This window comes from Leptosomus discolor, chromosome Z, assembly GCF_034619465.1.
Source record: "Leptosomus discolor isolate bLepDis1 chromosome Z, bLepDis1.hap2, whole genome shotgun sequence".
NCBI lineage: Eukaryota > Metazoa > Chordata > Aves > Leptosomiformes > Leptosomidae > Leptosomus > Leptosomus discolor.
The window spans coordinates 18060692-18087980 of NC_141419.1; the positions used below are offsets into that span (position 1 = coordinate 18060692).

The 27289-nt window shown below is 47.6% G+C and overlaps 1 protein-coding gene across 1 annotated transcript; it reads right to left on the bottom strand.

The window, feature by feature from the left end:
- Positions 1-5399: 5399 nt before the first annotated feature.
- LOC147413236 (cyclin-dependent kinase 4 inhibitor B-like) lies at positions 5400-7325 on the bottom strand. Its single transcript, XM_086480042.1, has 2 exons — positions 7185-7325; positions 5400-5663 (listed from the first exon to the last, which is right to left on the bottom strand). Exons 1-2 carry the CDS (start codon positions 7323-7325, stop codon positions 5400-5402), a joined length of 405 nt encoding a protein of 134 aa, XP_086336168.1.
- Positions 7326-27289: the final 19964 nt, after the last annotated feature.

The following is a 27289-nucleotide window of genomic DNA, read 5'->3' on the forward strand; positions in this document are numbered from 1 at the left end:
GAAAAAGTCTCTGAGAAAGCCTGAACCTCGGGTGTTTCTCAAGGTCCTTTATATGTGTGTATTTTAATTATTTTTTTCTGACGCGGCTCGGCTGCTCTGACCCTTATTACACATATTTATATAAGAGCAAGGGAAGGCAAAGCAGGCCATTGTGTTTCACTGTCATTTACAACAGTGGAAAGTAAAACACACTCGGGAGACAGTGGCCATTTTCTCTCTTCAGAGCAATAATTATGTTCCTTGTTCGCAAGGAACCGTCTGCAAATATTGGTAAGGGGTGGTGGGGTTATTTTTCCTAAATTAGAGAAAAGGAAAAGAAAAACTTCTCAAGAGGGGGGAAAACAAGGCAGAAATAAGTTACGGTAGCTTTTCAAGAACCTATCTCTTTCTACTGCGTTTAAAAAAAAAAAAAAAAAGGAAAAAAAAAAGAAAAAAAAAAAAAGAAGAAGAATAACCCCCATGCCTGTGTAAACCTCACGTGTTCCCGGTGCAATCTGAGCATGTGGCGCGGGGAGGGCTCCGCGGGGAGCGGGTGCCCCGCTCGCCCTGGGGCCGGGGCCGGGGCCGGGGCGGCCGCCTCCTGCTCCCGGCGCCCTGTCGGGCCGCCCGCGACGGCCGCGGCCGCCCTCCCGCCCCCTCCCCGCCGCCGTCCCCTGAGCGGCCCCGCTCCCCGGCGGGCCCTACCTGGGCCGGGGGCTCCCGCGACGCCTCCTCCGCAGGATCAGCAGCAGAGCGAGGCGCGGCGGCCAGCGCCGCCCCAGCGCCCCGACGACGCCGCGGAGGATGCGCCAGCCCAGCGCCCGAGCCCGGCGCAGGCTGCGGGCGCGCCGAAAGCGGACGGTGCACCTTATCCGGGGGGTCATGGGTTCGGGGGAGACCCCGGCGTGCCGCGCTAGAAATACCTCCCCGGCGGGGCCCCACCGGTGAATCGGCCTTCTCACCCTCCATTCATTGGAGAGGATTTTCTTTCTTCTTTTTTTTTTTTTTTTTTTCTTCTTTTTTTTTTTTTTTTTCTTTTCCGTTTGACTAATTTCGACTCCTCATTTCGCCTTACCTCCCTCCCTTCCCCCCCCTCCTCTGCCCTTAAACACCTCCCATGATGACAGCTCCCGCCTCGAAAGCGGGCGAAGGAGGACCAGCGGCGGGGGATGGGGACGGGGGAGGCCGTCGGCTCCTCTCCCCTCCCACCGAGTCTCACCGAGGAGCACCACCACCAAACGGGCGTGGAGGCCGGCCAATCGCAGGGCGCTCCCTTGCTTTCAAATAAAGCCTTGACGACATGTCCTTGCCCCCCCCTCCCCCGTTTGTCCCCTCCAAACACACCGCCTCCCACTCTGGGGGAGGGGGAGTGTGTGATTTTGGATTTTTTTCGGGGTTGTTTCGTTGGTTTTGGACCCCGCTCCCCTCGGAAGCCCCACGGCGGGACGGGGCCTGCGGCGGCCTGGCGCACCACAACCCCTTCCCGTACCCCCCCGGGGGCTGCGTTGGTGTCCCGGGAGTACGGCTAGCGGATCCCTGCCACTTTAAAAGCGCAGGCCAGTATTGGCCCGGGCGAGCAGCTATTTCCTTGTCACATGGTCATTTGAACGCGACGCGGGGCCGTTGCGTAGCGGAGCGAAAAAAAAAAAAAAAAAAAGCGGATCTCTTCTCCCCCCGCCGGTAACCGAAACGGGTAATTAACTGTTTCCTCCCCCCGCGACCTTCTCCCCGGCCGTGCTCCGCGGTGCCGGACCGCTCTGTTTTCGGTTTGAAGGCTGAGATTTTGGAGCGGGGGTTGGTGGGGGGAGGGGGGGGAGCAGCGGAGGAGCGCTCAAAATTCCCGAGCAACCTGCCGGCGCTCCCGTCCCGGGCCGGTTCTGGGCGCTGCCGCGGGGCCCGCCGGAGGGGTGCTGAGCCCCCCGACAGCCCGTGCTGAGCCGGGCCCGCCGCCCGGCGGAGAACGTCTGGGCGGCCGGGGAGAGGGTGCAGGCGTGTGTCCCGCTCCCCCCCCCCTCACACCCTCCTCCCCGGGAGCCCCTCTGCCTGCGCATCCTCCCCTCCAGGGTGCGGGGTACCTCCGTGCGAGGTGCGGAGAAGGGTGATGAGCGGGGAGGGCGTCGGTCCTGCTGTCGCATCTTTGCCCTCCGCGGGGGCGGCAGGGCCCTGCTCTGCCCGGCACGGCTCGTCGCGGCGGGACGCGGCTCGGCGCGGAGCTGGGGGTGCGCAGGGACTGCAGGGAGCCGGCGGCGGGGGCGCAGCGCGGCACTCCCTGGAAGGGCTGGTGAATAGACGCGTGTACTCCCCCCACCCCCACCAAACACGTCCTTCTCTCGGCTGGACAAACAGCAATGACACCGATGTCAATAGAAGTTTCCTTCTTCTGCCTGGGCACGGAGTAACCCTAACGACAATGCTAACAGAGAAGAGCCTGTAATGGTTTCTCCTGGACCGAGTCCGAATTCAAGCCTGGGAAATGGGTGAGTGAAAACAGCCATTTCGAAATGAAAGTAGCTCTTCGAGAGATGCTTTGTTTTGTTTTGTTTTGTTTTTTCCCCCCTCCCGTGGCGACTCCTCCCCGACAGGCAAGGCAAAAATGAGAGAGACGAATGCCCGCCTGGCTGCTTGGTGCAGGTGCCGGAGCGGCAGTGGGAGGGCGAACTGGCAGTTTTGGCAATAGAAACCAAATACCCACCAACGCTGAACGCATGGCCGAGCCGGGCCCGCGGAGCATCTCGCCGTGTACAAGGCGCAAACCCTGCCGCGGAGGGGGGTGTGTGTGCGTATGTGTGTGTGCAGTCGTACTCAATTATGTTAAAAATGAGAAGTGCAAGTTATCTGCCACGTTAAACGCAATGCTTTTAGGGCTGTCTCGAAATGTATGTTGCTGGTGCAGTTCGCTGTTAACAATTGCTACTCTTTTCAGGAAGGACCCTAAGCCCTGGAACCGGTGCTGCTGCCAGAAGGAAAGGTGCCTGTGGAACTCCCGTGGCCAAGCAGGATCGTGTTGGGGACCCCCATCCTCCCACGGGGTAAGTAGCCCCCACTGTGGGCCCCGCCCGGGGGAGGGGCGGGAGGGGGGGAGGGGCGGGGGGTGGCTGCGTACCTATGGCGTGAGGCGGATTTATAGCAATTAGGCATTTAGCCCTGCTGGGTTTTGAGGGCTCGTTTGGTGCGGTCAGCCTAGGAAAGTCTGTTGTTTCCCCTGCCAATTTTATGCGTTACTGCTATCGTTGTTGTTTCAAACCAGAATGGAAATGCTCAAAATTTTAAATCGAATTATGTTTCTTGGAGAAAACGACATTTTAAAATCGGAATACTGGTCTAACTAAGGTTGGAAGCTCAGTTTGTTATGTTCTTATTTTTCTGTAAAGAGAGTGGTCAGGCTGTAGCTTTGCCCTGCCTCCGTGTCTTGTCCAAGCTCTATCCCGGTTCCCTCAGGCATGGAATGCAGGTGCTTGACTGCTTCATCCCCAGTGTTGTCCTTGGCTCACTTATGGCTATGCCATGTACTAACACAGAATATGGCACAATTTCCTAAGGTGTTATCGTTTTATATTTTAATTTAATATTTTTTCTATTTAAAGATATGTATCGAATATATATTCTGAACATTCTTATAATAAACGAGCATGTATATAGATTAAATATGAATTTTTGGTACATATTTTATATGAATATAATGTAGTTACACTTTAATATAAGAGTATTACGTATGCAAATAATTGATAAGCAAATACATAGGCTTGATAAATAATCAAAATGTTTTTAATATATACACATATTATGTATATTTTAATATAAACATTACACAGATGTATTACGTACATAAATGGCATAACTACAGATTTATAGCGTGCCAACTTGCACGAAATAATAATAAAGCACGTAAAGTATTAAATTATATTTAATAAATCACATATTCCAATACGTTATATAAAAGTATGTCTATTATTTTTAATGTTTATGCATTAAATATCGAGGACACTGTGTTGGAATGCAAAACGAAGAGAAATCTTTTTCCTCCTTTAATTCCCTACAGGGAGCTCCGCAAATTGCCCAGGATTTGCACTGGGGAACGAGACCAGAGCTCTCCTGCCTCCCTGCCTTGCTTCCCCTCCTCGGTCCCTAAGGCGCAGGACGTGTGAGTACAGCCCCCGGTGGGGTCCCGGGAGGAGGCTCACACGGGCTGGAGGCGCCGTCCTCGCCGCCGTCCTCGCCGCCTGCCCCATCGCCCTGCCGGCGGCTGCACGGGCCTGGCCCGAGCACACCGGTGGAGGTCGGGTCCCCCCCGCGGCGGCAGCGGGTCCCCCGCCCGCCCGCTTCCCCTTAGCGGAGGTTGGGCTGCCGCCGCGGCTTTGCAGGGGGATGCTCACACCCAGCTTCCCCGCGCCGCGGCAGTCAGTGAAATGTGGATCAGCTCCCGGATAATTAATCTAACCCCCGCCCCCGTTCCTCCTCCAGCAGCACAGACGTTACAACCGCTCGTGTTAAGAAGAGTTGGTTATTTCCGTACCAAACGCGCCACCATCGAGCAGCCTGGGGCCGAGCTCGGACATACGATTTTTGGTTTTTACTTCCACATCACCTTCCTTTTGCAACAGTTGTGATTCTTCAAGATATTGTTAAAATTAGAATAACTCAGGGAAGGTCACCTGCAAGTTGGTAAACCACCCCTTACTTCAAGCGGGGGGTGATATCAGGCTTGCAGAGAGACACAAATAGCTTTTTATTTTCTCCTTCCAGATCCCATGTTTACAGCCTTCCTTCACGAGAGGAGTCACGGATGCGCCACGAGCCGTGCACAGACGTGCACAGACACGCACAGCATCTTACGTGGTTTTAAGGAGGTATTTGTCAAAGCTGCAGTCTCACCAGGAAGCCTCGATTCCCCGTTGTCCCGGCCGCTTTTGCTAGGGAGAGGCCGAGATCGGCTTCAGCGCCCCTTGAGTCAGATTTAACTTCAGTCTGAAATCAAACGGGGAGCCGTCGACTCGGGCCCGGGAGAGCCCGCAGCCTCTCCCGTCCCCTTCAGACGGAGGGCTAGGAGGTGCGAGCAGGGAGACCCGGGGAGGAGGGTAATCAGAAAGCCCAGACGCGGTGCTGTCAAAACACAAAGGATTTATTGAGCTAGCTCAGTGTGGGCTTTTTCCTTCATATTTATTTCTCTTCACAGTATTTTGACTCTCACGCGAAAAACGGGGGGGCGTGGAGGGGTGTAGGGTTTCAAGTGCAGGATAACATACAGACACATGCAAAGTACAGCGTACAAAACAATATGTATCCCGCCGGTCTTTCGTGCACCCGAGCCGGGGGACAGGCCATCCGGGGATTATTTACAACGCGCGAGTGCTGCTCGACTTCATGTTTTCCGCGGGCGGGCGCAGGCAATAAATTAGGGGAGGGAACCGCCCAGGAGGAGGCTAGGTGCGGGACGGCAGGTGCCGCAGGTAGCGGCCCACCGGCCCGTGCGGGCCCCCCGCCGCCACGTCGAGAGGGAGGCGGCCGCGGCCGTCGGGCAGGTCGAGGCGCGCCCCGGCGCGGTGCAGCGCCACCAGCGTCTCCAGGAAGCCGGCGCGGGCCGCGTCGTGGGCCGGGAAGCAGCCGGTGCGCGGGTCCGGGCGGTTGGGGTCGGCCCCGCGCTGCAGCAGCAGCTCGGCCACCCGCGGGCTGCCCAGCATCATCACCTGCGGGGAGAGACAGCGTCAGCGCCGCCGGGAGCCGCTCAGGTGCTCTCGTTCGGCCCCGCAGGAGCGAGAGTCGCCCGCGGAAAGGAGTAGAAAATCCGCGGGTGAGGCCTAGAGATCAGCTCCGGAGGTGCCGCGAACGGCGGAGAGCGCGGACCCGGCGGGAGCGGTGCGCGGCTGGTGGAGTCCCTCCTTTTCCGCGCCGCGGGACTCGGCGGGGCAGGTGGGGCAGTGCGCCGGGGAGCCCCGTCGAGGCTGGGGCGTGCGGGCCCGCACTGGGGCTGCTCCGCGGCAGGGGGGCGGCAGCCGCGGCGCGGAGGGACAAGGGGAAGGGGCTCGCCTTTCTTCCTGAGCACCCCTGCAGGAACCGAGGGCGAGTCCCGAGCCGCTTTGCAACAGCCATGGCGGAACCGTGCCGGTGGAGCGGCTCCCGGGGGCTGCCGCCGTCCCGCTCTCACCCGGGACGCTTTTCCAGGAGCTCCTTGGCAAGGTGACACGCGCGTACAGAGAACACGACCGCCCCTGCAGCGCGCCTCCCGCGCCCTCCGGAGAGACTCGAAACGCACATTTAGCCTCATCCCCCTGCCCAGGGGCAGCATCGAAATGCCCGGGTGCCCTCCCGCTCGGGCTCGCCGTTCTCTAAGCTGCCTTTCCCCCAGCGCAGCCGGCAATGCGTTCAGCGCACGGGTTAAATCCCTGCTGCGCGGAGGTGCAGGAAAAAAACATGCCGGCGGACGGCATCAGATACGTGTTTCGAGTGAAATGCTGCATGGACATTTTGTAGGAGAGTATTTCACAAGCAAGTGGCCGTAAAACTTAAATATAGCTTTTCAGTTTGTTCGAGTTTCGTTTTATTTTGAAAATTTAAGAAGAAGCTGTCCAGAGCTACCTCGGAAATTAACTCAGCTTTATAAATCTAGTGTCTGCTACTCCTCCTGGCGCTACATCCGTCTACACGCGATTCTAAAATGTGGGCAGACTCAGGCCCACAGGGACTGCTAGCTGTCTGCCTGCAGGGTCTGCTGGGCAAGGCTGTTGCACCCGGATGTTTCTGCTTCTAAGGGTTAGCGACCATATCGTGAGAGTCAGTGAACATACCTTTTTCATGGGAGAGGAGAGGAAAAAGTACTAATAGACGTATAAAGCAGAAGACGAGGTATGACGAAAGGGTAATTCTTTCTGAAAAGGTGACTCGTTACTTTTTATTGCACGTTTATTGCGAGATGAGCATTAAAGTTCTCGGTTTTGAGTCATCCTATCTCAGTTGGTTAAAATAAAGGCAAGGATTGCTAAGACTAAAACCTCTCTGTTGCGGCCGTCAGAGACTTTCGCCTTTCCAGACAGGCGAGAGGAGCCGCTGCGCCGCGCCGCCTCGACAGCAGCCGAGCGCAGCCGTCGGGGGGCGTCCGGCGCCTGGAGGCTGCCCCGGGGCGGCCGGCACCGCTCCTCGGGCACGGAGGGGCCGCAGACCCCCCCACCCCACCGCCGCCCTCCCTGCTCCCCGCCGCCCGGCCTCCCTACCTGGATGGGGGTCCGGCCGTAGGAGTTGACGGCGTTGGGGTCCGCCGCGCCGTCCAACAGCTCCCTCAGGCGCTCCAGGTCGCCGCGGGCGGCGGCGTTGGCCAGCTCGTCCGCTGCCGTGCCGCCCGCCTGCCGCGCCATGCCCCGGCCCGCCCCGGCCTCACGGCCGCCGGCGGCCGGGCGTCGCAGACAGCTGCAGCCGCCGCTCGGCCGCTCCGCGCTGCCCGGGCCTGGCGGCGATCCCGGCCCTCCGGGGCGGCCCTGCCCATGGGAGCGCCCGGCCCCGCTGCTCCGCGTCGCCGGCAGCCCGCTGCACTCCAGGCGGCACCACCCGGCCTTGGCCCGGAGGTGCCTGCGCGGTGCCGCCGCTGCCGCCTCTACCTGCGAGGACGCGGCGGAGCCGCGCGCCGCTTGTTTTCTCCGTGTGGCGGGTGCCGCTCCGCCCCGGCCCGCCTCGGCCCGGCCCCGCCCCACCCGTGCGCCGATGTCACCGTCACCGCGGCGGAGCGCGGCGGCAGCGGCCGGCCCCCGGCCTTGCCCCGACGGGGCGGAGCGCCCAGCGCTGCCCTCTGAGGACCGGGAGGACCGGGCTCCCGGGCGGGCGGCCGGCGGCGCGGCGGTCTCTCCGGGGTTTTGTTCTTCTTCTTATCTTTTTTCCCCGGCTCTCTCTTAGGGGCAGTAGCGCCTTAACTTGTGCCTGACTGCGTCGGGAGGAGAAGAGGCCGGGGGAAAGGCAGCAGAAGGGTTTATTGAACGAGAGAGGTTAAATCCCGGGCGTCAACGGGGCCCCGCTCCCGTCCCGGTGGGCGCTCTCGCCCTGACGCTGCCTACCCGCCCTCTCCGGACACCCACCGGTACCGGAGGCGCAGGAGGCGGCGGTGGCCGCCCTTCTTCCCCCTTCTTCTTTCGAGATTTTTTAGTCGGCACAGACATTTGGTAATAGACAGCGGGCGCGGCGGCGCAGCGAGCCCGTACGGAGATACGAGTCGCGACTGCGACGTCTCCACCCTCCGTCCGAACCGGCTGATGGTTCTTTCTTCCTTTTTTTTTTTTTTTTTAAGTAATAATTTAAAAAATGCGCCAGGTCGAGACTTTGAACTCTTCCTTCAAACAGAGGCCACAGGGAACGGGCAAGCTGTCCCCCGGCCCGGCTCTGCGCGGCGCGCCCGGCGGGGACCCATCCCGGGGCGGTATGCCGCGGGGGCGGGGCGGCGGGGCGGGGCCGGGGGGCGAGGGGAGACGGCAGCACCACGGACAGCTCCCCTCCCCCCCCCGGCCTCCGGCCCCGCCGCGCCACCGCCCCGAGCCGCCCGCCGGGCCGGGACCCGTCCCCGCCGCCCGTTGTCATCCGCTGCGCCGGCGGACAGGCGTCCCGGAGCTGACCGAAAAAATTCCCGCTGCTGAGGCCACCGAATCACCGCATCGGCCAAGTGCGGTGGCGGTCCATCTTCTTCTTCACCCTAAAGGTTGCTCTGTGAATCGCACTGCAAGTACCAGTAAATGGAGCGCTTGCCTTGCAAAGGGAGCTGAAGGGTTCTTGGGTCTTATTGCGCATGACCTTGTGCTAAGACGCAGAGGAAGTAAGAGCTCCTGGCTTTTTTTTTCAGGTGTGTTTCGCAATGTTGCTTCTTGAGGTTTTTATGTGCCCTTGCTTCTTTCACTGTGAAGTGTCATGAAAGTGACCTGTTTCTGCACCATAGCATGCGGATGCGACCTTTGTCACATACATGGGATCGCCAAGCTAATTCTCTTGGGAAGTTTGCAATCATAATTCAACTCCATATCGCCATTATCTGCTCTTCAATCCTTTGCCAATTGCGCTGCCCAGTTCTTTACCTGCATCTGTCGTGGTTTAGCCCCAGCCAGCAACTAAGCACCATGCAGCTCCTTGCTCACTCCTGCCCCCTCCCAGTGGGATGGGGAGGAGATCGGGAAAAAAGTAAGACTCGTGGATTGAGATAAGAACAGTTTAATATTGAAATAAGATAAAATAAAAATAATGATGATAATAACAGTGATAACAGAACATACAAACAAGTAATGTGCAATGCTATTGCTCACCACCCACCAACAAAGGCCCAGCCCATTCCCAGCTAGCAATCCCAGAGGAGAGAGAGCCCCAGCTTTCCAGCTAACCCTCACCTATATACTGAGCATGACATTGTATGATATGGAATATTCCACTGGCCAATTTGAGTCCGTTGCTTTGGCCATGTTCCCTCCCAGCTTCTGGGGCACCTGCACACTAGCAAAATATGGGGAGTTGAAAAGACCTTGATTTCTTAGCAACAGCTGAAAACATCAGTATATTATCAGCATTCTTCTTATACCAAGTTCCATACTGAATCCAAACCACAGCACTATTTTAGCTACTAAGAAAACAAAAATTTTAAAAAAATCAGCTTTATCCTGGCCAAAACCAGGACAATGCCTGACCCTTATTCCATACCATTTATGTCATGCTCAGGTTCCTTATTTTCCAATACATTCTAGATGATCACCATCACTTTTCCTGTCCTTTCATATATATGATATTAAGATACCATTCCCTTAGTCTGTGGGCCTTCTTTCTAAAACGAGTGTTAAGTTCATTTAGTCCATAACTTTTGGTTCCATCTGTCATGTCAGTATTTCAAGGCATGAGGGGTGATATGGAATTCACCCAGTCAGTGGAGCAGGGGGACACTCACAGGTGGAGTGGGACTAGGTTTGGGTGCGGTGTGGCAGGTGGGTTGACATTGGACGTAGCAGGAGGATGTTGTGTAGTCTCTGTTGCATGCTACATTTGGAGCTTGTAGCTGCTGTATCTGGTGCGGCTCATGCTCGCAGTCTGCAGGTTGAAGATGTTGATCTTGAGGAAGTTGCTGGGTGCCAGCTGTTGAAACCAGTCCTGGCTCCATCAAAGTTCATGGGTGATTCTTACTATAAGGCCATTAGTATAATATATAGCAACCATAGTGATGATATGCAATGACAGGGTTATTTAGCACTTAACAGTACAATTCAATTCAACAGCTATTTTTGCCCAAAATCAAATTCCCTTGTGATACATCAGATTTCCCCATCCTTTTGCATTACCCACCAAGTGCACCCAAGTCCTTGAGCAAAAGCAATTCCACAGATGGATTTGCCTTTGCCTGAGGTAGGATCAACCGAGGCTGTCTTCCCCAGCAGAATTTTAATGTACACTACAGGAACTTTATCCTGTTCTATAGTATGGAGAAGTTTTGACCAGGCAGGACCAACTTGATTGGCAGGTCATCTAGTGCTGACTAACCAGGTGGCTTTTGCTAAATGTGTATCCCACTGTTTGAAGGTGCCACCTCTCATTGCTCTCAGTGTGGTTTTTAGCAGACCATTGTATTCTTCAGTCTTCCCGGAGGCTGGTGCATGAGAAGGGATGTGATGTACCCACTCAATGCCATGCTCTTTGGCCCAGGTGTCTATGAGGGCATTTTGGAAATGAGTCTCATTTTCTGACTCAATCCTTTTTGGGACGCCGTGTCGCCGTAAGACCTGCTTTTCAAGGCCCAGGATAGAGTTCCACGCAGTGGCATGGGGCATGACATATGTTTCCAGCGATACAGTGGTTGCTTCCACCATTGTAAGCACATGGTGCTTGCCTTGGCGAGTTTGTGGGAGTGTGATATAGTCAACCTGCCAGGCCTCCCCGTATTTGTATTTCAGCCATCGCTCTCCATACCACAGGGGCTTCAACTGCTTGGCTTGCTTGATCGCAGCACAGGTTTCACACTCATGGATAACCTGTGCAATAGCATCCATGGTCAGGTCCACCCCTTGATCACGAGCCCATTTGTATGTTGCATCCCTTCGTTGATGGCCTGAGGTGTCATGGGCTCAGTGAGCTATGAATAATTCACCCTTATGTTGCCAGTCCAGGTCTGCCTGAGCCACTTCAATCTTAGCAGCCTGATCTACCCGTGGTTGCTTCGATGTCCTTCAGTGGCCTGACTCTTGGGTACGTGGGCACCTAAGTGATATACTTTCACAACCAGGTTCTCTACCCGAGCATATGACAATATCTTGCCATAATTCAGCAGCCCAGATGAGTTTACCTCTGTGCTGCCAGTTGCTCTGCTTCCATTGCTGTAACCACCCCCACAGAGCATTTGCCACCATCCATGAGTTGGTACAGAGATAAAGCACTGGCCACCTTTCTCACTCAGCAATATCTATCTAAAGCCAGTTGGACGGCTTTCACCTCTGTAAACTGACTTGATTCACCTTTTCCTTCAGCAGCTTCAGCGACTCATCACGTGGGACTCTACACAGCAACCTTCCACCTCTGATGTTTTCTCACAATGCAACAGGACTCATCAGTGAACAAAGCATGTCGCTTCTCATTATCTGGTAGTTTATTTCATGGTGGGGCCTCTTCAGCACGTGTCACCCGCTGAAGCATGTGCCACTCCTCCTACACTCCAAAATCTTTGCCTTCTGGCCAGTTTGTGATCAGTGCCAAGATTCCCAGGTAGCTAAGGCTCCCTATTCGAGCCCGTTGTGTTATCAGTGCAACCCACTTACTCCATGTGGCATTGGTTGCATGGTGTGTTGAGGAGACTCTCCCTTTCAACATCCACCCCAGCACTGGCAGTCAAGGTGCTCAGAGAAGCTGTGCTTCAGTACCAACCACTTCCGAGGCAGCTTGAACTCCTTCATATGCTGCCAGTATCTCTTCTCCAGTTGGAGTATAGCAGGCCTTGGATCCTGTGCATCCCTGACTCAAAAAGCCTAGGGGTCTGCCTTGGGTCTCCCAGGGTACTTTCTGCCAGAGACTCCAGGTAGGGCCATTCCAAAGGGACAGCACCTTTATCTGAAACAATTAGCACATATTATCAAAACAACAAAATTACTTTCTTGGCCTAATACTTTAGAAAGGTGCAGCTATACTACCAAGAAAGCTTCCTATTTTCAGTACCAAAAGGTGCACACAATTTCCACCAGCAGCAAACAGAATGAATGCTAACTGGCATGGCCAATGGAGTCTATGAAAATGTTAAGTTTGTGGTTTTATTTGCAACGCTTGGCATGTTCTTATAATCGAATCATCCTAGTGCTAAATTCTGCTTCTTCACTTACACTGGCTACTATTTCTATGCTCAGATATTTAGAAATGAGTGGAGTTCCACTCATGATAAAGAATTTCTTGATATAAATAGTTGCTTCTAGTTAAATAATTGAGCACAATTGTGATTTCCTAGTGTTCTAGGGGTTTTATATTTTTTGTTTTGTTTTGTTTTGTTTTGTTTTGTTTTTTTCTTTCCTCTTTCTCTATTAATGAACTTGCTGTTCAAGCACCGGGTGCCATTAAAATGAGAAAACAAAGATACTTGATACCTCTATAGTAAAAAAAAAGGAAACAAAAGGAAGAGTTAAATATATATACCTATCTACCTGGTATGTAGACCACTGTACAGCGGAAACACCCAAGCAGTAAAAGGTATACTTAAGTCTCAAAAAGGCTGCAAGATCATTTTGACGGCAGATGGAATAAATAGCAATATTGCAGAATCAGTTCAGTGGAGATGGTACACTGACCCTGATTCTCAGCTACAGGACAGCCATGCACTAGTGACAGGAAAAGGGTTCTGATAGGGCTTTGGTGCCAATGATATACCCATAAGGTAAACAAAACCAGACCATATTTACTGGAATTGTGTGCAAATTTGAAGCACGGCATGTTACTTTAACAAACACAAAGCATGAAAATAACGTCTAAAGAAAGATAGGCTTTATACTCACTTGTTTAACTCCCTTGTTACTCCAAGGCCATGTGGTAAACAAGATAACTAAACCCCAAAATATTACTTCACACTGCTTTCAAAAGAGTTATCATTTCTTACAAACCTCAAGAAGTAACACTGTGAAACATACATGCATAACAAATTAAGGAGTCCTTTCTGATTTTTCCTGCAGTTCAGAAAAACCCACACCATGCTATTAGGTGAAAGAAGGTTGCCCTCAGAAAGGCTGTCTTTGCAAATTCATAAATGTTTTTTCTCCTGCCCAAGAACTGGAAACCCACCCATGAGGGAAGATACTTCAGTTGAAAACTGCTTGCTTTGAAGATGCAATCTCAGAGAGTGCTTACCTTTTGCTCTGAATATGCATTTGCTGGCTTCAAAGGACAGTTTCACTTTCCAGCTGACAGGAGCTTTAAAGAAGCTGTTATGCAATTAGAAGTAGCTTCTTCCGGTTTCGAAGTTAATTGTGCAAGGGTAAGTTGTGCAATCATGACCCTAAACCAATCATTTAGGGAGGCATCACACCTTTCGTAATGGTACTACAAATGAGTGCTGCTGGCATGTTGTCAATGTCTGTATGCATACAAATCACTTGGCGAGCAGGTAGACCTTACAAGCACTGCTGTGATACCAATTTCTGGAGTCGAAAAAAGAGAAATGTTGAGCGATTCAGGAAGATAACTGTTAGTACACATAATGTGTAATCAGCTCAATATTACTCAAGAGGAGCTTACCACAAAGGAAAATGTTACTCACAGCAGATTTTCTTAGTTTTCACTGATTTGACTCCAGAGAAATTGAAGTTCTTCCAAAACATTGTTCTATGATTAAAGCAAACAACTCAGTGCCACAATGAAATGTAATTTAGTACAGGTTAAAGAGCTTTGGATTTTGAAAAACCTGACAATTTTTTTTTTTTCTTCAGAATAACCTTAGTGTATCATGCTTTGATAAAGTAGGTGCAGATGATAGTAAAAATCCCCATCATCAGTTGTGTTACTGCTTTCACTGGGGAGACTAGACAACATTGACTCCTGCAAGAAATCACCAGGGATGTCTGCCAAGAAAGGAGTATCACAGGATAACAGAAATTTGGGGATACAGTGGTAAGGATTTGAAAACAAAAGAAAATCATACAAATAAACAAAACAGGCAGAAACGTTTTTAAATCTTCAAGCTGGGTGATAACATGACTGCAAGAGCAGCGGGCTTCCAGTCTGCGAACACATCAGCTATTCACAAGCCTGTCCTCCTACCAACTGCACCCCAGTTATGTGCTGGCTCTGCCGATCTGCTTGTCTGTAAGCGAAAGATGACCATTTGGTGCTCCCCTCAAATACTGACTGCCTATATCAAGGAGACTTAACCTTAGCAGGGGAGAATCTGGCTTCATGAAAAAGTCCATTTTGTCCTTGATTTCTTCTGCTTGGTCTGGCAAGAAATTAGGTTAATTATCAATGGGCAGGAAAAAAATTTACTAGCATGTTTGTCACAGGTATGTTTTCTTCCAGCTAACACCCTTTAGGGAATTATGTTTGGAGTAGGAGGTTCTGTTCTTCCCTCAGCTGCATCTCTTTCTTTGGGATGGAGGAACATAGACAGCACTGGTGAACCTAACATTCCTTGTCTGGATCAAAAAAAATATGCAAATAAATCAGAATGCTGGTTTTGGATTTCTTTCAAGTGGAATCAAGTATGAGCACTACCTCAAATTTAGTCGTGTCTCTTTTTAACAGTACTGACACTGTTTTGGAACTGGATTTTCTCTTTTTACCCAGTTGTTATTTATGCATTCTTTCAAAAAATGTGGACATGAGCACCACAAAACACTGCATAGACACACTTCTGGGAACTTTATGGCTATTTGCCTAGCTGTGTTTGCAATTAGCTCTCTATGTGCACTGTTATTTTTAGCAAAGGTGTAAGCATTGCAGATTCAGTGGGAGAGACCTTGAAACTTGCTTCTGTGTTTGGTTACTGTGTTGGATATGCCATTTGCTTCCTTGATGCTCTTCTGCAAAATATTCTCCCAGAATATCTGAATCAGTGGTAGAAGCAGCACTCAAACTAGAAAAAAAATGAATGACTTTCTTGTGTTAGAGAGCTGTAAGCTACCAAAACACAAGCAGGTGCTAGCAGACTACCTCCTCTGTAAGCTATCCCTGATTTTGTTATTTGGGATTTAGTTTTACTCTGCCAGAAAGAGTTTTCTGATCCATGGATGGCCCAATGGTTGCATCCCTTGTTTTGTACCACAGAAATGCTGATAAACCACAGCATCAGAGAATGTGCTGTCTAGATTTAGGGTTTGGATTTTTATTTTTTTAAAATTTTTATTTTAGATGTCCTCATATCCAAGAGTTTAGCTGACTAAAGAGAAAGACATGAATGCAGAATCTAAGACATATTCTCCCATTCACGAAGTCTATAGCACAGCCCCAGCTTGCTTTTGTGGTGTCTGTGTAGCAAAATTACTTGGGATCTAAGTAATAATTTTCATTTCCCCATCATTTAACTGTATAGTGCTGAGCAAATCACTCTGTCTCTTTGGATCCCCTACACACGTAAGGATTGTGCTTATAGGTCTGTGGGACAGCGGGAGAAAGCTGGTGAATTTGAGGTGTTTTCAATACATAAAATCAAATGGTAAAAGCTACTGTGCACCCTGTTCATGGGCTTTGTGATTCTGCAGTAGCAGGGAACTGCCAACTTTGGAGTGTCTGAAGGAGATGGTGAGTCAGGTAACATGTTGTCTGAGAGCTAATCAATGCTTAATATGTCAGGCAGATGTCAGGCGTCTTCCATAATCAATAATCATGTTACTGAATTACATAAAGTTCACAATGAGCAGGTCTTTAATGAAACATTTCGTCCAGTCCTCAAGTGTATGTACGTAGATTTATATTGTTAATGACAATTCTTCTGCTTAATCTGTAATGCATCTATCAGCTTGAACTGGAGAATCAGTTACATGGTACTATTTTTTTCCTATTTTAATCAAGAGTGCAGTGGTCAAGTTTATCTGCTAAAAGCTACTGACTTTCTCACTACAGTTCAGCTGCATATAAAGACATGCTGAGGTTCAATTTCATATCATAGTAAATTATCCTTATCAATCGCCGCACATCTCTAGCTATGTATTTATATCTCCACAGGGAACAAAGGAGAAGGATTTCCTGGTTACAGTCAACTCATATTCTCAAGGCTGTGAATTATTCCAAACAGGGTTGGGGGCTTGGAAGCGGTGCAATTTAGTGCATCATTTCAACATACAGAAATCTTGAAATATGAAATTTTGATTTGCCATAGTAAGCCCAGGCACATCAAAGACATTATTTTTTTTTCCAATTTTTATTCAGACCTCTTGTTGGCTGATTGCAAAGTGAGTTTTACTAGCTGACAGTTTAGTGAACGTTTCTGAATTTTTCACTTGGCAGCTGTGCCTGTCCTACCTCTAAGTAAGGAACACAGGAAGGACGTATAGACTTTTTTTAAAAGCTGACCTAGAAAGAATTTATATTAAATTAGTTTTGTCTTGCTTTTGTAAAGCCCATGAAGTTTTAAGAAAAGGAAAAGCATTATGAGTTTTCTTTCCATCTAGCTCTCCTTTGTAGATCATCTTGAAAATTACTTGTTAGGAATACCAAACCAGGTCTTTGGAAGCTGGCTGGCAGACTACTGAGGATATGAGGAGTCTGTATACTGTTAGTCCAGCTATTGTAAACCCCAAGCCATGAGTTGCCATATAACATGCTTCAAATTATAACATTGTAAAACTAAACATGACCTCAAGCTGGGCCAGGGGAGGTTTAGACTGGACATTAGGAAAAATTTCTCTACTGAAAGAGTGGTTAAATATTGGAACAGGCTGCCCAGGGAAGCGGTGGAGTCACCATCCCTGGAGGTGTTCAAAAAATATATAGATGTGGCGCTTTGGGACATGGTTCAGTGGGCATGGTGGTGTTGGGTTGACAGTTGGACTTGATGATGATCTTAGAGGTCTTTTCCAACCTTAACGATTCTCTCATTCTAAGGTTTTGGCGATCTTTAGCTTGCCTATTAATTGTATCAGTTTCTGGGTTTGTATTTTCAAACCTATTGCAAAAAGCTAAAATCTTGCTTTTACCTAATCACATAAGCCCAGAAACTGGGACTATCAAAAAAGCAGGAAACAGGATAATGTCACCTCCCAGACTGGCCACACCAAAGTACTTAAAAATTCATCAGAATTGTGGAGCAATAGCTTGACTCTAACCACAGCATTCTTTCTTCTAGAACATTCATTAAATGTTAGAAGTAAGTGTTTAGCTGAAAACTAGAATAAAGTTTTCAATTCCTCAAGCAGTTTCTTTCCACACATTGAACTTTCAGTTCCTTGCCTCTTAGCATGTCATAATTTCCCCTCATTCTCCAGCTTTCCAAAATAAAGGAGATGTGCACTCTGAAAAGTCATTGGAAAGTAACTTACTTTCCAACATTACCTATCTGTTTTAAACATCAAAAATAAGTCTGCTCACCAGATTTGTCTTTTGCTGTTTGTCATTCAAAGCCTTTTTGCAATGACTAGAAGGTGGAAACATGCAGCTGAGATGTGAGGCTTTGATCAAACTGCACTGTTAGGCAGGCAGAAGTGCAGGTTTCTGTGCTGCAGAAGGAGCAGTACAGGAGAAAAAAAAATACGGTGAAGTTTTAGTTTCTGTCTAGCTTGCATTCCAATTTTGCATATGGACAATTCTTCTCTTTCTTTCTTAATAAACTTGTTTAAAAGCGTGTATTACAGCTGCAGGGTATACTGTCAAAACTGACAGTAAGCAGCTCCAGAGGCAGAGTGAAGGGCCGAGGGCTGAGTTTTGAGTCTGAGCCTGAAACAAGGCCAAGACTGTGGGGGAGAGGAACATAGCAGATTTAATTGAAAGCATTCAGTATTTCTGTACCACTGATGATGGAATGCTGTTTGGTGTTTGGATTCCTTTACTATCTTGCAGTTTTTATGTACAGTAGCCTACCTGATAAGACCCACTGTCCAGTTAAGTTGTTTGCAGAGGTTTACACAAGTAAAATAAGCTTCAGTAAAATGTTGAGCATATATTATGTGTGCAGTATCTGTCCATGCAACATGCGCTTTGTAGAGTTCATACTTATTTCTAAAATGTTTATACAGTGTGAATCAGGTACTGTTAAAGTCTTCCCTATATTTCTAAGACATTATTTAATAGAGACTATGTTTATGTTTAAGGGTGTTTCTGGCTCGTGCCTTGTGACCTGAAGTATATCCTTTCTACAGTTTTGGACACAGTTAAATGACTTGTTTTATTGGTAAGACTCTTTCCTGTTAAATAATTTCAGGGGATGCTTGTGCTATGATTAGGTCTGCAGCTGCAGCTGTGAAAATTAGTATCTCCCACAGTAAAACAAGACTAACCAGGCAATCAAATCTGGGGTTAGATGTGTACAAATACTTTAATCCTCAGTGAAAAAGTTTTCCATACAAGAATATCTAAACGCAAAATTCAGTTATAAAACCACTTTTCTTGTTCTTAGCAGTCATAATTATGGTTAAGCAAGGAGACAACATGTAGTCCAGAAAGGTCTACCTTGATAATCTGTTGGTTTCTAAAAACCCGTGACCTTAGATTTCAGATATAGTGGGTTTATTTTTAACACGAGAACACAGATGTTTTCTGTAAACAGAATAATGAAAGAGATTTGCCTTGTAATTTACCAAAGGGTCAGTGAAATGTGAGTAAATGGAACAATAAGTGTGTTTTATTATCAAATATTTTGAGATAAGTTCAGCAAAATCAGAGTGTCTTAGCACAAAATGTTTTAAAAGAACTTCAAATTTATAATTTGGCAATGGTGGCGTTTTTGTGATTTAAATAATGCATATATGAACTCAACAAACAGAACAGGATAATGTATAATACATGCATAACTTAGGTGGCTTTAAGCAATACAGACAGCATGTTATGGTATGGTTTAGAATGAAACTATTTCTACTGAGGAGATCTCTGCTATCTGTGATTTATCCTTTTCTTGCTAGACTGGACAAGCTGTTAATATTTCTGCCATTAAAACTCCACTTTGGCAGATTTTTTAATTTTTTTTTTTTTTTAATTTTAGCGGTAAAGTGTGTTAAACTTGTGTTGCATTGCATTTCAAACTGTATGCAGTGTTTCCCACAAAAGCTTTGATGAGACTACTTACAGAAGAACAATCCTGTTTAGAAATGTGCATTGAGTTATCTTTCTTTATCGACAAGTATTGTCTTCTCACGGTGGAAGAGGCACTGTGACTTTGGAGATCCTGTCTGTGGGGTGACAGCAGACTCCTCACTGATTGCAATCTTAAGATACTCTCTTAAAATAGTTACATGACTAGCCTTGTTTCTCATACTGCTATATTACAATATGACTCTTCATATTTCCATTTAGCTTGGTTAGACATAGTCACTGTAGTGCCACCACCTTCTGAAAAACTAATCCTGCTAAAGCTGGTTTTCCTAGCTGCAAATCACAGAAGGTGCTCAAAGTGGCTAAAAGACGACAAGTTTGGCATTCTGCATGGGTGTGCATGGTTTTTTGCTGTGAACAAAGGCAGCTCAGGATGATTTTTGATGCTGAACAACCAGTTAGTGGCATCCTGTTTCAGGGGCAGGGATAGCTTGTGACGCCTTCACTGCTTTCTTGCAGAGGTTGAGTAGTCAGCAGAAGTGGCTGCTGTGCATGGAGGGAGAACACAGCTAACCCATTGCTCTTGCTGCAGTGCAAGCTGCTGTGTGTGCTACAACAAGTTATGTCTCGCTGTTCTGGGGTTTTTTTGGGACAGCCTATGATGGCTGCTATCAAGCACATTTGGGCATGTGTTTGTTTTCAAGTTACATATTCACAAAAGAGGCAATTGCCTAGGAAACACAGGTGTTTTGCCTTCTGTAGCCTCTGGAATGGCACTGGGCCCACCTGCCGTAGCACACATGCGCATTAGTTAGCAATCCCATAGTCTCAGATACCTCTAACCACTGAGCAGTCCTGTATAAAGCTGTATGTATTTACCTCCAAGTTTTATTTAGGAGAGGAATGTGATTGGAAATACTTGCTTCTACCAAAAAAAAAAAAAAAGGCTTAATTTAAAATAAGGGAAAGCTAAGTTGCTCTTTTTTTTTTTTTTCTTTCGGTTACTGATTGCTGCTGTGTTCAATACATCTTCCAGACTGTGTGTAAACTTGCAACGATCCTTAATACACTAATGCAGCACATTTGCGTGATCATACCCCAGATACTGGCTGCCCCCTTTAAAGTCTGACATTTTACAGCTCAGCAGCCGTTCTTCTGTTACTCCCACAGTAAAATTTTGTTATGTGAGGTGCAGGTCTCTGCCTGACTCCTCACTGAGGAGTGGCAAGTTTTCTGCAGCTCACAGCACAGCTTCCTTTGCAGAGGCAGACTGTTAATATCACAGCCTAAGCCTGCTTGTCATGTCTTCTTTCATCAGGTTTGTAGCAGCCATCCTGGTTGGACTTCAAAGCAGTGACTGTACCAAAGACAGAGGCAGAAAACCCTAGGTACACAGGTGTGCCAGATGCTGCAGCTGGTGGAGTGCTGGTCTCCCAATAGCAGATCAGTGTTGGTTAGTGGCATTTTCAGATGTCTATAGAGCACAATTTCCTCCACATGTGCTGGATGTAGCTCCTCCAACTGTTCAGTTAAATGGGAAGGGCTTCTGGCTAGCAAAGTTTTATGTGTTTTTTGACAGCAAATTTTAAAAGATTAGAAAATGATTGCTTAACAGTCAGCACTTAGAAACTGGAGAAGCTTGGAAGACTTGGACAATTGCTCCTTATCATCTTAACTCTACCCTTCTGTGTTTTCTGGTTGTATGCGTACCTATTTGGCATGTGTTGGGTCATGACCTGTGGCCATCCTAGGTTTTTATGTTATTAATTAATTCTGTGGTGTTGCTTTGGAGTGACAGCAAAGCAGAGCATCACTACTGTGAGTGATGTATGAATAAGGCCTTTAACAATAAATATAATATGACTCAGCTTATTTGTTTTTCACTTCCCCCCCCAAACACCTTTATCAGCTTGTTTCCAAGTCTCAGGAGCAAGAACCAGGACCTCCAAACACAGAAGTAAGGGTACAGCGAGGAAGTGGTTAACAAGACAGCAACTCACAGTAGTGGAGAAATGGGATGTATGGTGAACATGGCATTCATCTGTGGCTAATGCCTGCAAGCAATGAGATACTACTTTCAATAAAAGTAGTGGATGGATGAAGGTCATACCTGTGACAGATGTAGTCCCTGACAGCAGGGGCTGCAGAAACAGACTAGGCAGAGACAGCCCACACAGAGGTGTTTGGCACACTCAGCCCAAGTAGACATGACTCTTGCTTTTGGGGCTGATGGTACACATCTCCGTGTTTGCGGGAGATTGACAGACTGTGCTGGGGCAGAATTAGGCTTCTCTGTACTCTCCACCCAGTTGCTATATTAGAATATAATGTTTTGTGATCCTGACTTTACAGTTCCCAGAGTTTCCAAGCAATACCACAGGTTTCAAAACCAACGGCATATTTTCAAGAGCATTCTCCTTGATGATGACCTTTGCTCTTTGCACTCCTTGCTTTTATAGGGGATGACAAACACGATTCCCCATCTCCCACCTGCTGCCTTGCCTTGCCCCCGCAGAGCCCGCAGCCCTGCTCCCTGCCCGGGCAGCGGACCTGTTTTGTTTTTTTTTTTGGTTGGTTGGTTGGTTTTGGTGGTTTTTTTTTGTTTGTTTGTTTGTTTGTTTTTTTTTTAAATTGCAATAACCCGCTTAAAAGCTGCCAAATACAGCGTCGAGGGCGGGTGTCCGCCTCAGTGTGAATTTTAAGAGAGGTACGTGTGCCACCTAGAGGAAGCGGTGCCCTTTTGGCAGGGGCGGGGAGGGGGGGTGCGCACACACCGCACTGCGCTCCCCGGCACGCACCCGCCGCCCGCTGTTGCCGGGGAAGGAGCAACCTAAAATGTCGGCCTGAAGTTTGACACTTATGGGAGATCTCTAAAGAACCCCAACACCCAGCCACGACTGAATTCCCTTAGGAAATCTCAGTAAATGGCATGCTGTGCCTTTGTGTTTGCAGAGCTTTTGCAGGTCCCTGGAACAGAGGCTGAGAACACTGTACTCTTTTCTATTCCAGTAAAACAGATAATGACTTTGTTTGCATATTTTAGTAGTCCTGACATTTGTTAATGCTGTCTAGTTCCTAAGATGTAGAAAGAAACAGCTCTGACCTGGCAAAAACAGAATTCGTCCTTCCCTTTTGCTGGAATCTTCAGTTTTAATTTGTGTCTCCTTGTTTTTTGATCCTTGCGTGATCTGATGCTTCTGGCATGTACCAGCTTTAGATTAGATGACCCAAGGTTCAGGAGATCTCCTGTTCAGGATGAGGCCACACAGGGAGGAGCAGATGGAAATGAGAGAGGTTGTTGTGAGGAATGGGAAACGTGAGATAGTGGAAGAGAGGAGAAAACAGAACGAAAAGGGAAGAATGGGAATTACAAATACAAAACAGCAAATACTAGAAAAAGGGCAGCAAAAGTAAACAAATTCACAGGGCAAATATGATTGCCTTTTATTCCTGCAGCATCATTGATCTTTTGCAGAACAGCTTCCCCAAGAGAAGACAACTGTGATGGATGTTGTACATGTAGTTCCTTGCAGTGTGTTTTATTTTATAAAGATGCGAAGCAACTCCTGGACCAGGGTCACAGGCATCCAGATGGTCTCCTCTTAGATAAATCTTGGTTTGCATAACAGGACCTAGCTCCCAAAGAACTGACCTCTGAACGAGACTGAGCACATTTAACTTGTTCTCTCAAATTCCTGTTTGCAATGCTCGTTTCTACCATTCCTGTTGCTTTGTGAAGTTGGGAGTGCAGGGACATCTGTTGAAGCTGCCTGATTCAATGTAAGGGTTGGTTTTGAGAGTACTAGCAGCTTCGGAGCAAGATGCAGAGCCTCATAACCTCATTCTCTGTTCCCCAGATCTTGCAACGTATCAGAAATTCTGCATCCCAGATGTGGATCCTTTCCTTTTTATTCACTATAGTTCCAGTACTGAGATTTTGGGGGATGACTAAACCCTATTTTGCATAAATATAGAGTCTCAAGTGCGTCTGAACAACCTGTGCCATAAATACTTTTTGAAGTAGGACCTATGCTGGCGAGGACACGATTCTGCATGGAGTCATGTGCACAGTTTCTTGTGGGTAAGACACTCTCAGCTATTTGCAGGCATGACTCTTCAAGCACTGCTGGAACCGCAAAGCGGGGTTTCAGTGCAGCAGTCATTGCTTGACAAGGTCAGCTCCCTGGGTTCAGATCACATGTTTTAGTGAACTGACCTAGTTAAAGGAAACAGCCCCATTCCAGGCCATAGGTTCAAGCTGAAGGAGCATAGGGGAAGTTAGCTCTTGTTAATTAGAGCTCTACTGGGCACTTGCTCCTTGGAGACATGTACAAGCTGAAGCACAGCGAAATACCCTGTGACTGCTGCTACAAAATGTACATACAGTGATGTAGTGCCAACTTGACACATTTGCTAACTTTCCCCTGATTTCACTGTACTAAAAGATATTGAAGCCTCGTTTGAAGATTTCTGAATAGAAGCTATAGCAACTCAGTAGCTTTAAAGAACCAAAAATTTTCTCCAAAGCTCATTGTCACTTCGCTTACAAAACAAGCTGGAATAACAGTTAATAAAAGGTATGCTCTGTCCACATTTTGAAACCTTACATGACTTCTCTGATAGTGACAAATACTAGGGGATGACTAACCAGGGTCAGAGTGTATCTGACCTAGCTTTTTTTGGTGACCTCATCTGATGACATCAGCCTCGCTCACAAGGGCCTCACTCACAAGGAGAGTCTATAGCATCTGTTAGCTGTTTGACACCATGGGATCTCCAAGTGTTTACTGCAAATGACAAACCAATGAACAACAACGAATGGGAAGTACTTTGCCCTGTAGGCACTTGTTCACCGGCCGAAGATGCAGAAGATGCAACCACAGTGAGGCAAGCTCAGGTGACAACTTGTGGCTTGTCTCTTACTCCATGATACTGTCTAACTGGTGTAAATGTCATGAAGCATCCCCATCTGTGAAAGAGGAACAGGCAGCTTCACACCCTCATTTACTCTGCGCTATTTATTAATGTCATTATCCATTGAGGTTGGCCAGATCTATGGCTGATCAGTACCACCCTGTGCAGCAACAAAAGGATCTGTATCTGGGACGTTGCATAGCAGCAAGGAGCAATGCTGGGCAGTTGTGCTTGCTAAAGCAGGTACATCATGGCAGCACCAGGCATTTCAGGCTATCTCTGCACAGTGTCAGGGACATACACAGATGTACTTGCACTACCTTTGAGCTACCTGGCCTGGTTATTGAAGTCAAAGTGCTTTCAGTTGCTGCGTACTCAGAGTTATGCTGCTGCAAACTCATTATTTCCTGTACCCACATTAGCTAAAAATCACATAAAGCAAGTGAAAGCATGCACACACTGCAGTGGTGCCTCCCTGTTGCCTCCCAGTATGCACCACGGAGTCCACCGTTTCTCTGGTGTGACGGAACTCATTAGCCTCTTGTGTTGTGTGTAGAGGAGAGGTAATGTTCAGCTTCCCCCTGCAGAGAAGAAGAAAAGTACAGCCTCCCCAGTATGAGAAGATGACAGAAACACTTCTTAGAAGTGAGTAGAGAATAAGTTCACTTCTTAGAGGATCCCAGGTGAAGTCATGAGTAAAGGAGTCCTAAGCAGATGAGGACGTGGCTGTAATCTTGCATTCCTTCCCAACACCTTTGGGTCAGATGCCTTTGTTGAGGAAGTCATCGCTGGGTCAATTTTGATATGAAAAATAGATGTGGAGGGAAGTCCCTTTCTCTTTTTAACATACAGAAAGCTTCCCACACAGGGAAATGTGGTTCTTCTACTAGCCCATCACAGGTCTTGCATCAGCAGGCAGAGTTTTCAACTGAGTCACCTGGATGCCAGATCTTCCTGAAAAGGAGACAGCTTTGATACTGGTCAGTTCATTTCATTAGTGCCAAGCAGACTCCTGAGGCGATCACGGAATTTTGCAGCCTAGAGGAGGTCCTCGCTAGGCTCTGAGCTTGGAGACTGTTTCTGCTGTGATTTGCAGTAACAAGAGAGACAAAGCTCAGCAGAGAAGTAAGCTGACATTATAACGAATGAATGGTTGCAATTTGAAATATGTTTGGTTCCAGCAAGCCAGTTTTGCTTCTGCAAGCAGGATGAGGAGTGGCACACTGTATGGCTGTAAAAAAATAAAACACTGTGCAGGAAATATTTTTTGCAAGATCCGTGCCATAATCAGTTACAGGTCTGTGTCCATCTCAAAAGTAAAATTTTTTTAGTTGAATATGTGTTAAAGAAAAATGTTTCTAAGGGCATGTCACAGTTCCCCTTTAGAATACAATGACTGATCTTTAAAAGAAAACCACCTCAGAGGGAAATACCATAAAGAAATCAATGCTATAAAGTGGTAGTATGAATATAGATATTGTCACCTGACTTTCTATTCTGAGAAATGGCCAATTGCATAGTGAAATAAGATTAAATATGAAAACATATGCTATGGACAAAAATGTTTACTTACCCCTGGTGGGCCCTCTCTAGCAACATGGGGTGGTTTAAAAATGATTAAGCATCTTAAAAAAATGTGTTGTGCATCAAATACCAAACTTAATACTGTACACAGTGAATCTGTAAACTGTGACTAAAGGTGAAACATTTTTAAAATGCCTCCGATAATGAAAAGATTTAATGCAAAATATGTCTTAAATGGCTTGAACAAAATGCTCATTGTGTGTACACAAAATGGTTTACTCAGCAGTCACTCTTGGATTTAGCCCTTGGTGGGGTTCAGGTTCGGGAGGAGCAAAGGATTTGACAGCGGGGGAGCTGGAATCCGTAACAAACACCTTTTTAATTTAGGGCAATAACAGTGATGTGATTTGGTATGGGAGAGCTGAATCTGATTTTTTTTTTTTCCTGAGTGCCTGGAGCTACCACCACATGTGCTGATATTCTCATTAAAAATGTCTTTAATGTGTAAGCTGTTGAGGTCAGATACTGTACACCACAAAACTGCATGGCAGGTTCCACGTCTAGGTTCAAGAGCTCTGTTTTTGTCAAGTGATTGCACAGCACAGGTTGTTGTGTCCTCTCTTTCAGTCAACAGTTATGTCCTACTGTGTTTCCTCACTCTTTGCTGACATGTACACTCTCAGGCCTCCTGCAAAATCAGGCCTTGTGATGGCTCAGAAGAGTGCTCAAATTCACCAGCTGCTTTTGGAAACCTGCACGTACAAATTTTGCTCCTGGTTTCCCAGCATGAAAGTCTCTCTCACCTTTGCTCATTCATGCTCTATAAAACACTCCAAAACAAAGGACTGTAAAATTTGCTACAATGAGTGGTAAATAAGAAAGAAGATGCTTTTTGCATGCTTGCTTTGAAAGCGAATGGTTCACTTAAGAGAAAATACGTATTTCTGAGCAATGTATTAAAGCCTTTTTCCTTTCTTAAAGCTTCCTTCTGATACAATCTTTTTTCTGAAACTGTGTGTTTTTCTGTCTGTCTTTTGTAACTTCTGATTTTTCTTCCTTTTGCTTACTGTAATTATTTCATTATGTGGGACGTTTGGTGGTACAGCTGGAAGGAGAGGCACTTAAAAACTAGAAACCAGATTATAGATCCAATTAGCCCTAAAAAATGGGCTGGAATAACAAGTTCTGGCTCTTCTTTCCAGAGAAACAACTTTACTAGCTGCTGTGAAAATCTTCCAGTAAAACATAAACACCATGGTTTTTGCCACCCATTTTAGATACACCAATAGTGCACTCATAATTGTTACAATTTGCATCACTCAGTGGGTAGATGACAAGACGTCTTGGGCCCCAAACCTTCTTCTCCCTTTGGGTTGCTCTGAAGAGACAACTCCTACTTTTATTGCAGCTTTGTCTCCCTTACTGACTCCTGTACCCATATCAGAGATATTAGTACCTCTTCTTGTCTCTGTTGGCAGCTGGGCTTGCAATCACAGCTGAGTAAATACTGTGACAATCTTGTTCTGAATTATGACACATGCCGAGAACAATTACTCATGGTGGTGAGTAAAATGTGTCAAGGCTGTGCTCATGGACAAAGTGGAAGTGACTGTGTCACCGCAGAACACTGCACAGACCCCCAGTTACTGTAAACTGTGGTGGAGGTTAACACAGACCTAAGCTAATGGGCCCTACTTATGGATCCAGCCTACTGTTTCCCACTTAAAGA